The following is a 12086-nucleotide window of genomic DNA, read 5'->3' as shown; positions in this document are numbered from 1 at the left end:
CCCACAACAACAACCACTGGACCAATAACATCAACTGATGGACTGACAAAAACCAATGCAGGAACATCAACAACTGGACGAAAAACAACTGCCAAATTTGTGACAACTCCAGGAGTAGTAACAACATCTGCAGGATCTACATCCACAACCAAAGAAGTCACATCGACAACAAGAGGACTGACATCAACAACTGCAGGACCAACAACTACGACTGTGGAAACTCCAACAACTACAACTGCTGAAGTAACATCGACAACTGCAGGATCAACAACTTTTGCAGAAAAACCTGCAACCACAACTGCAGGACCAACAAAAACTCCAAGACCTATTACGTCTACTGCTGTACCCAAAACAAAAACTGAAGGAAAAACAACAGCCTCAGAACCAACAACTTCTACATCAGGACTACCAACAACAACAACAACCGGGCCAATAACGACAAATGTTGGACTAACAAAAACCACTGCAGGACCATCAACAAAAGGACGAAAAACAACAACTGCCGAACTTCTGCCAACCGCAGTAGCAACAACAACATCTGCAGGATCTCCATCCACAATAGAAGGACCCACACCCACAACGAGAGGACTAACACCTGCAGGACCAACAATGACAACTGCAGGACCAATAACAACGAATGCAAGACCCAGAACTATTTCAGCAGGACTCACTTCAGCTGCATTACAGAAATCAACTGCAGGAATAACAAAAACGACGACAGTACCAACAACATCAACTGCTGTACCAACAACTACTAAAGCAGGACCCAAAACAACAACAGGGCCAATAAAGACATCTGCTGAACTGACATCAACAACTGCAGGACCAACAACTACGACTGCGAAAACTCCAAGAACAACGGCAGGTCCAACAACTAGAACTGCTGAACTAACATCGTCAACTGCAGGATCAAAAACTTTTGCAGAAAAACCTGCAACCACAACTGCAGTACCAACAACAACTGTAGGACTAACAAAAACTGCAAGAACTATCACTTCTACTGCTATACCCAAAACAAAAACTGAAGGAAAAACAACAACAGCCGCAGAACCAGCAACTTCTACATCAGGACCCACAACAACAACAACTGGTGGACTAACAAAAACCACTGCAGGTCCAACAACTACGACTGCGAAAATGGCAAGACCAACGGCAGGACCAACAACTACAACTGCTGAAGTAACATCGACAACTGCAGGGTCAACAACTTTTGTTGAAAAACCTGCAACCACAACTGCAGGACCAACAAAAACTCCAAGACCTATTACGTCGACTGCTGTACCCAAAACAAAAACTGAAGGAAAAACAACAACAGCCTCAGAACCAACAACTTCTACATCAGGACTACCAACAACAACAACCGGGCCACTAACGACAAATGTTGGACTAACAAAAACCACTGCAGAACCATCAACAAAAGGACGAAAAACAACAACTGCCGAACTTCTGCCAACCGCAGTAGCAACAACAACATCTGCAGGATCTACATCCACAACAGAAGGACCCACACCCACAACGAGAGGACAAACACCTGCAGGACCAACAATGACAACTGCAGGACCAATCACAACGAATGCAAGACCCAGAACTATTTCAGCAGGACTCACTTCAGCTGCATTACAGAAATCAACTGCAGGAATAACAAAAACGACTACAGTACCAAAAACATCAACTGCTGTACCAACAACTACTAAAGCAGGACCCAAAACAACAACAGGGCCAATAAAGACATCTGCTGAACTGACATCAACAACTGCAGGACCAACAACTACGACTGCGAAAACTCCAAGAACAACGGCAGGTCCAACAACTAGAACTGCTGAACTAACATCGTCAACTGCAGGATCAACAACTTTTGCAGAAAAACCTGCAACCACAACTGCAGTACCTACAACAACTGGAGGACCAACAAAAACTGCAAGATCTATCACTTCTACTGCTGTACCAAAAACAAAAACTGAAGGAAAAACAACAACGGCCTCAGAACCAACAACTTCTACAACAGAACCCACAACAACAACAACTGGTGGACTAACAAAAAACACTGCAGGACCATCAACAAAAGGACGAAAAACAACAACTGCCGAACTTGTGACAACCGCAGTAGCAACAACAACATCTGCAGGATCTACATCCACAACAGAAGGACCCACACCCACAACGAGAGGACTAACACCTGCAGGACCAACAATGACAACTGCAGGACCAATAACAACGAATGCAAGACCCAGAACTATTTCAGCAGGACTCACTTCAGCTGCATTACAGAAATCAACTGCAGGAATAACAAAAACGACTACAGTACCAACAACATCAACTGCTGTACCAACAACTACTAAAGCAGGACCCAAAACAACAACAGGGCCAATAAAGACATCTGCTGAACTGACATCAACAACTGCAGGACCAACAACTACGACTGCGAAAACTCCAAGAACAACGGCAGGTCCAACAACAAGAACTGCTGAACTAACATCGTCAACTGCAGGATCAACAACTTTTGCAGAAAAACCTGCAACCACAACTGCAGTACCAACAACAAGTGTAGGACTAACAAAAACTGCAAGAACTATCACTTCTACTGCTATACCCAAAACAAAAACTGAAGGAAAAACAACAACAGCCGCAGAACCAGCAACTTCTACATCAGGACCCGCAACAACAACAACTGGTGGACTAACAAAAACCACTGCAGGTCCAACAACTACGACTGCGAAAACGGCAAGACCAACGGCAGGACCAACAACTACAACTGCTGAAGTAACATCGACAACTGCAGGGTCAACAACTTTTGTAGAAAAACCTGCAACCACAACTGCAGGACCAACAAAAACTCCAAGACCTATTACGTCGACTGCTGTACCCAAAACAAAAACTGAAGGAAAAACAACAACAGCCTCAGAACCAACAACTTCTACATCAGGACTACCAACAACAACAACCGGGCCACTAACGACAAATGTTGGACTAACAAAAACCACTGCAGGACCATCAACAAAAGGACGAAAAACAACAACTGCCGAACTTCTGCCAACCGCAGTAGCAACAACAACATCTGCAGGATCTACATCCACAACAGAAGGACCCACACCCACGACGAGAGGACTAACACCTGCAGGACCAACAATGACAACTGCAGGACCAATCACAACGAATGCAAGACCCAGAACTATTTCAGCAGGACTCACTTCAGCTGCATTACAGAAATCAACTGCAGGAATAACAAAAACGACTACAGTACCAACAACATCAACTGCTGTACCAACAACTACTAAAGCAGGACCCAAAACAACAACAGGGCCAATAAAGACATCTGCTGAACTGACATCAACAACTGCAGGACCAACAACTACGACTGCGAAAACTCCAAGAACAACGGCAGGTCCAACAACTAGAACTGCTGAACTAACATCGTCAACTGCAGGATCAACAACTTTTGCAGAAAAACCTGCAACCACAACTGCAGTACCTACAACAACTGGAGGACCAACAAAAACTGCAAGATCTATCACTTCTACTGCTGAACCAAAAACAAAAACTGAAGGAAAAACAACAACGGCCTCAGAACCAACAACTTCTACAACAGAACCCACAACAACAACTGGTGGACTAACAAAAAACACTGCAGGACCATCAACAAAAGGACGAAAAACAACAACTGCCGAACTTGTGACAACCGCAGTAGCAACAACAACATCTGCAGGATCTACATCCACAACAGAAGGACCCACACCCACAACGAGAGGACTAACACCTGCAGGACCAACAATGACAACTGCAGGACCAATAACAACGAATGCAAGACCCAGAACTATTTCAGCAGGACTCACTTCAGCTGCATTACAGAAATCAACTGCAGGAATAACAAAAACGACTACAGTTCCAACAACATCAACTGCTGTACCAACAACTACTAAAGCAGGACCCAAAACAACAACAGGGCCAATAAAGACATCTGCTGAACTGACATCAACAACTGCAGGACCAACAACTACGACTGCGAAAACTCCAAGAACAACGGCAGGTCCAACAACTAGAACTGCTAAACTAACATCGTCAACTGCAGGATCAACAACTTTTGCAGAAAAACCTGCAACCACAACTGCAGTACCAACAACAAGTGTAGGACTAACAAAAACTGCAAGAACTATCACTTCTACTGCTATACCCAAAACAAAAACTGAAGGAAAAACAACAACAGCCGCAGAACCAGCAACTTCTACATCAGGACCCGCAACAACAACAACTGGTGGACTAACAAAAACCACTGCAGGTCCAACAACTACGACTGCGAAAACGGCAAGACCAACGGCAGGACCAACAACTACAACTGCTGAAGTAACATCGACAACTGCAGGGTCAACAACTTTTGTAGAAAAACCTGCAACCACAACTGCAGGACCAACAAAAACTCCAAGACCTATTACGTCGACTGCTGTACCCAAAACAAAAACTGAAGGAAAAACAACAACAGCCTCAGAACCAACAACTTCTACATCAGGACTACCAACAACAACAACCGGGCCACTAACGACAAATGTTGGACTAACAAAAAACACTGCAGGACCATCAACAAAAGGACGAAAAACAACAACTGCCGAACTTCTGCCAACCGCAGTAGCAACAACAACATCTGCAGGATCTACATCCACAACAGAAGGACCCACACCCACGACGAGAGGACTAACACCTGCAGGACCAACAATGACAACTGCAGGACCAATCACAACGAATGCAAGACCCAGAACTATTTCAGCAGGACTCACTTCAGCTGCATTACAGAAATCAACTGCAGGAATAACAAAAACGACCAAAGTACCAACAACATCAACTGCTGTACCAACAACTACTAAAGCAGGACCCAAAACAACAACAGGGCCAATAAAGACATCTGCTGAACTGACATCAACAACTGCAGGACCAACAACTACGACTGCGAAAACTCCAAGAACAACGGCAGGTCCAACAACTAGAACTGCTGAACTAACATCGTCAACTGCAGGATCAACAACTTTTGCAGAAAAACCTGCAACCACAACTGCAGTACCTACAACAACTGGAGGACCAACAAAAACTGCAAGATCTATCACTTCTACTGCTGTACCAAAAACAAAAACTGAAGGAAAAACAACAACGGCCTCAGAACCAACAACTTCTACAACAGAACCCACAACAACAACAACTGGTGGACTAACAAAAAACACTGCAGGACCATCAACAAAAGGACGAAAAACAACAACTGCCGAACTTGTGACAACCGCAGTAGCAACAACAACATCTGCAGGATCTACATCCACAACAGAAGGACCCACACCCACGACGAGAGGACTAACACCTGCAGGACCAACAATGACAACTGCAGGACCAATCACAACGAATGCAAGACCCAGAACTATTTCAGCAGGACTCACTTCAGCTGCATTACAGAAATCAACTGCAGGAATAACAAAAACGACTACAGTACCAACAACATCAACTGCTGTACCAACAACTACTAAAGCAGGACCCAAAACAACAACAGGGCCAATAAAGACATCTGCTGAACTGACATCAACAACTGCAGGACCAACAACTACGACTGCGAAAACTCCAAGAACAACGGCAGGTCCAACAACTAGAACTGCTGAACTAACATCGTCAACTGCAGGATCAACAACTTTTGCAGAAAAACCTGCAACCACAACTGCAGTACCTACAACAACTGGAGGACCAACAAAAACTGCAAGATCTATCACTTCTACTGCTGTACCAAAAACAAAAACTGAAGGAAAAACAACAACGGCCTCAGAACCAACAACTTCTACAACAGAACCCACAACAACAACAACTGGTGGACTAACAAAAAACACTGCAGGACCATCAACAAAAGGACGAAAAACAACAACTGCCGAACTTGTGACAACCGCAGTAGCAACAACAACATCTGCAGGATCTACATCCACAACAGAAGGACCCACACCCACAACGAGAGGACTAACACCTGCAGGACCAACAATGACAACTGCAGGACCAATAGCAACGAATGCAAGACCCAGAACTATTTCAGCAGGACTCACTTCAGCTGCATTACAGAAATCAACTGCAGGAATAACAAAAACGACTACAGTACCAACAACATCAACTGCTGTACCAACAACTACTAAAGCAGGACCCAAAACAACAACAGGGCCAATAAAGACATCTGCTGAACTGACATCAACAACTGCAGGACCAACAACTACGACTGCGAAAACTCCAAGAACAACGGCAGGTCCAACAACTAGAACTGCTGAACTAACATCGTCAACTGCAGGATCAACAACTTTTGCAGAAAAACCTGCAACCACAACTGCAGTACCAACAACAACTGTAGGACTAACAAAAACTGCAAGAACTATCACTTCTACTGCTATACCCAAAACAAAAACTGAAGGAAAAACAACAACAGCCGCAGAACCAGCAACTTCTACATCAGGACCCACAACAACAACAACTGGTGGACTAACAAAAACCACTGCAGGTCCAACAACTACGACTGCGAAAACGGCAAGACCAACGGCAGGACCAACAACTACAACTACTGAAGTAACATCGACAACTGCAGGGTCAACAACTTTTGCAGAAAAACCTGCAACCACAACTGCAGGACCAACAAAAACTCCAAGACCTACTACGTCTACTGCTGTACCCAAAACAAAAACTGAAGGAAAAACAACAACAGCCTCAGAACCAACAACTTCTACATCAGGACTACCAACAACAACAACCGGGCCAATAACGACAGATGTTGGACTAACAAAAACCACTGCAGGACCATCAACAAAAGGACGAAAAACAACAACTGCCGAACTTCTGCCAACCGCAGTAGCAACAACAACATCTGCAGGATCTACATCCGCAACAGAAGGACCCACACCCACAACGAGAGGACTAACACCTGCAGGACCAACAATGACAACTGCAGGACCAATAGCAACGAATGCAAGACCCAGAACAATTTCAGCAGGACTCACCTCAGCTGCATTACAGAAATCAACTGCAGGAATAACAAAAACGACTACAGTACCAACAACATCAACTGCTGTACCAACAACTACTAAAGCAGGACCCAAAACAACAACAGGGCCAATAAAGACATCTGCTGAACTGACATCAACAACTGCAGGACCAACAACTACGACTGCGAAAACTCCAAGAACAACGGCAGGTCAAACAACTAGAACTGCTGAACTAACATCGTCAACTGCAGGATCAACAACTTTTGCAGAAAAACCTGCAACCACAACTGCAGTACCTACAACAACTGGAGGACCAACAAAAACTGCAAGATCTATCACTTCTACTGCTGTACCAAAAACAAAAACTGAAGGAAAAACAACAACGGCCTCAGAACCAACAACTTCTACAACAGAACCCACAACAACTGGTGGACTAACAAAAAACACTGCAGGACCATCAACAAAAGGACGAAAAACAACAACTGCCGAACTTGTGACAACCGCAGTAGCAACAACAACATCTGCAGGATCTACATCCACAACAGAAGGACCAACAACTACGACTGCGAAAACTCCAAGAACAACGGCAGGTCCAACAACTAGAACTGCTGAACTAACATCGTCAACTGCAGGATCAACAACTTTTGCAGAAAAACCTGCAACCACAACTGCAGTACCAACAACAACTGTAGGACTAACAAAAACTGCAAGAACTATCACTTCCACTGCTATACCCAAAACAAAAACTGAAGGAAAAACAACAACAGCCGCAGAACCAGCAACTTCTACATCAGGACCCACAACAACAACAACTGGTGGACTAACAAAAACCACTGCAGGTCCAATAACTACGACTGCGAAAACGGCAAGACCAAATGCAGGACCAACAACTACAACTGCTGAAGTAACATCGACAACTGCAGGGTCAACAAAAACTCCAAGACCTATTACGTCTACTGCTGTACCCAAAACAAGAACTGAAGGAAAAACAAGAACAGCCTCAGAACCAACAACTTCTACATCAGGACTACCAACAACAACAACCGGGCCAATAACGACAGATGTTGGACTAACAAAAACCACTGCAGGACCATCAACAAAAGGACGAAAAACAACTGCCGAACTTCTTCCAACCGCAGTAGCAACAACAACATCTGCAGGATCTACATCCGCAACAGAAGGACCCACACCCACAACGAGAGGACTAACACCTGCAGGACCAGCAATGACAACTGCAGGACCAATCACAACGAATGCAAGACCCAGAACTATTTCAGCAGGACTCACTTCAGCTGCATTACAGAAATCAACTGCAGGAATAACAAAAACGACTACAGTACCAACAACATCAACTGCTGTACCAACAACTACTAAAGCAGGACCCAAAACAACAACAGGGCCAATAAAGACATCTGCTGAACTGACATCAACAACTGCAGGACCAACAACTACGACTGCGAAAACTCCAAGAACAACGGCAGGTCCAACAACTAGAACTGCTGAACTAACATCGTCAACTGCAGGATCAACAACTTTTGCAGAAAAACCTGCAACCACAACTGCAGTACCAACAACAACTGTAGGACTAACAAAAACTGCAAGAACTATCACTTCTACTGCTATACCCAAAACAAAAACTGAAGGAAAAACAACAACAGCCGCAGAACCAGCAACTTCTACATCAGGACCCACAACAACAACAACTGGTGGACTAACAAAAACCACTGCAGGTCCAACAACTACGACTGCGAAAACGGCAAGACCAACGGCAGGACCAACAACTACAACTACTGAAGTAACATCGACAACTGCAGGGTCAACAACTTTTGCAGAAAAACCTGCAACCACAACTGCAGGACCAACAAAAACTCCAAGACCTACTACGTCTACTGCTGTACCCAAAACAAAAACTGAAGGAAAAACAACAACAGCCTCAGAACCAACAACTTCTACATCAGGACTACCAACAACAACAACCGGGCCAATAACGACAGATGTTGGACTAACAAAAACCACTGCAGGACCATCAACAAAAGGACGAAAAACAACAACTGCCGAACTTCTGCCAACCGCAGTAGCAACAACAACATCTGCAGGATCTACATCCGCAAGAGAAGGACCCACACCCACAACGAGAGGACTAACACCTGCAGGACCAACAATGACAACTGCAGGACCAATAGCAACGAATGCAAGACCCAGAACAATTTCAGCAGGACTCACCTCAGCTGCATTACAGAAATCAACTGCAGGAATAACAAAAACGACTACAGTACCAACAACATCAACTGCTGTACCAACAACTACTAAAGCAGGACCCAAAACAACAACAGGGCCAATAAAGACATCTGCTGAACTGACATCAACAACTGCAGGACCAACAACTACGACTGCGAAAACTCCAAGAACAACGGCAGGTCAAACAACTAGAACTGCTGAACTAACATCGTCAACTGCAGGATCAACAACTTTTGCAGAAAAACCTGCAACCACAACTGCAGTACCTACAACAACTGGAGGACCAACAAAAACTGCAAGATCTATCACTTCTACTGCTGTACCAAAAACAAAAACTGAAGGAAAAACAACAACGGCCTCAGAACCAACAACTTCTACAACAGAACCCACAACAACTGGTGGACTAACAAAAAACACTGCAGGACCATCAACAAAAGGACGAAAAACAACAACTGCCGAACTTGTGACAACCGCAGTAGCAACAACAACATCTGCAGGATCTACATCCACAACAGAAGGACCAACAACTACGACTGCGAAAACTCCAAGAACAACGGCAGGTCCAACAACTAGAACTGCTGAACTAACATCGTCAACTGCAGGATCAACAACTTTTGCAGAAAAACCTGCAACCACAACTGCAGTACCAACAACAACTGTAGGACTAACAAAAACTGCAAGAACTATCACTTCCACTGCTATACCCAAAACAAAAACTGAAGGAAAAACAACAACAGCCGCAGAACCAGCAACTTCTACATCAGGACCCACAACAACAACAACTGGTGGACTAACAAAAACCACTGCAGGTCCAATAACTACGACTGCGAAAACGGCAAGACCAAATGCAGGACCAACAACTACAACTGCTGAAGTAACATCGACAACTGCAGGGTCAACAAAAACTCCAAGACCTATTACGTCTACTGCTGTACCCAAAACAAGAACTGAAGGAAAAACAAGAACAGCCTCAGAACCAACAACTTCTACATCAGGACTACCAACAACAACAACCGGGCCAATAACGACAGATGTTGGACTAACAAAAACCACTGCAGGACCATCAACAAAAGGACGAAAAACAACTGCCGAACTTCTGCCAACCGCAGTAGCAACAACAACATCTGCAGGATCTACATCCGCAACAGAAGGACCCACACCCACAACGAGAGGACTAACACCTGCAGGACCAACAATGACAACTGCACGACCAATCACAACGAATGCAAGACCCAGAACTATTTCAGCAGGACTCACTTCAGCTGCATTACAGAAATCAACTGCAGGAATAACAAAAACGACTACAGTACCAACAACATCAACTGCTGTACCAACAACTACTAAAGCAGGACCCAAAACAACAACAGGGCCAATAAAGACATCTGCTGAACTGACATCAACAACTGCAGGACCAACAACTACGACTGCGAAAACTCCAAGAACAACGGCAGGTCCAACAACTAGAACTGCTGAACTAACATCGTCAACTGCAGGATCAACAACTTTTGCAGAAAAACCTGCAACCACAACTGCAGTACCAACAACAACTGTAGGACTAACAAAAACTGCAAGAACTATCACTTCTACTGCTATACCCAAAACAAAAACTGAAGGAAAAACAACAACAGCCGCAGAACCAGCAACTTCTACATCAGGACCCACAACAGCAACAACTGGTGGACTAACAAAAACCACTGTAGGTCCAACAACTACGACTGCGAAAACGGCAAGACCAACGGCAGGACCAACAACTACAACTGCTGAAGTAACATCGACAACTGCAGGGTCAACAACTTTTGCAGAAAAACCTGCAACCACAACTGCAGGACCAACAAAAACTCCAAGACCTATTACGTCTACTGCTGTACCCAAAACAAGAACTGAAGGAAAAACAACAACAGCCTCAGAACCAACAACTTCTACATCAGGACTACCAACAACAACAACCGGACCACTAACGACAAATGTTGGACTAACAAAAACCACTGCAGGACCATCAACAAAAGGACGAAAAACAACAACTGCCGAACTTCTGCCAACCGCAGTAGCAACAACAACATCTGCAGGATCTACATCCACAACAGAAAGACCCACACCCACGACGAGAGGACTAACACCTGCAGGACCAACAATGACAACTGCAGGACCAATCACAACGAATGCAAGACCCAGAACTATTTCAGCAGGACTCACTTCAGCTGCATTACAGAAATCAACTGCAGGAATAACAAAAACGACTACAGTACCAACAACATCAACTGCTGTACCAACAACTACTAAAGCAGGACCCAAAACAACAACAGGGCCAATAAAGACATCTGCTGAACTGACATCAACAACTGCAGGACCAACAACTACGACTGCGAAAACTCCAAGAACAACGGCAGGTCCAACAACTAGAACTGCTGAACTAACATCGTCAACTGCAGGATCAACAACTTTTGCAGAAAAACCTGCAACCACAACTGCAGTACCTACAACAACTGGAGGACCAACAAAAACTGCAAGATCTATCACTTCTACTGCTGTACCAAAAACAAAAACTGAAGGAAAAACAACAACGGCCTCAGAACCAACAACTTCTACAACAGAACCCACAACAACAACAACTGGTGGACTAACAAAAAACACTGCAGGACCATCAACAAAAGGACGAAAAACAACAACTGCCGAACTTGTGACAACCGCAGTAGCAACAACAACATCTGCAGGATCTACATCCACAACAGAAGGACCCACACCCACAACGAGAGGACTAACACCTGCAGGACCAACAATGACAACTGCAGGACCAATAGCAACGAATGCAAGACCCAGAACTATTTCAGCAGGACTCACTTCAGCTGCATTACAGAAATCAACTGCAGGAAT

At 44.4% G+C, this 12086-nt stretch overlaps 2 protein-coding genes across 2 annotated transcripts in view; both read left to right on the top strand.

The window, feature by feature from the left end:
* LOC132453725 (integumentary mucin C.1-like) overlaps positions 1 to 7536 on the top strand; it is a gene marked incomplete at its 3' end in the record, with an annotated part of 68293 nt that extends 60757 nt beyond the window's left edge. The window contains exons 3-4 of the mRNA XM_060046670.1: positions 376 to 420; positions 7480 to 7536. Coding sequence (XP_059902653.1) covers positions 376 to 420; positions 7480 to 7536 — 102 coding nt within the window. The remainder of the gene's footprint in view (positions 1 to 375; positions 421 to 7479) is intronic.
* Positions 1 to 12086, top strand: part of LOC132454064 (uncharacterized) — a 167130-nt gene that overhangs the window by 69186 nt on the left and 85858 nt on the right. The gene's annotated exons all lie outside the window — the stretch shown is intronic.

This window comes from Gadus macrocephalus, chromosome 3 (genome assembly GCF_031168955.1).
Source record: "Gadus macrocephalus chromosome 3, ASM3116895v1".
NCBI classification, from domain to species: domain Eukaryota; kingdom Metazoa; phylum Chordata; class Actinopteri; order Gadiformes; family Gadidae; genus Gadus; species Gadus macrocephalus.
The sequence above is the reverse complement of the archived record's forward strand: the minus strand, read 5'-3'. Positions and strand labels throughout refer to the sequence as shown.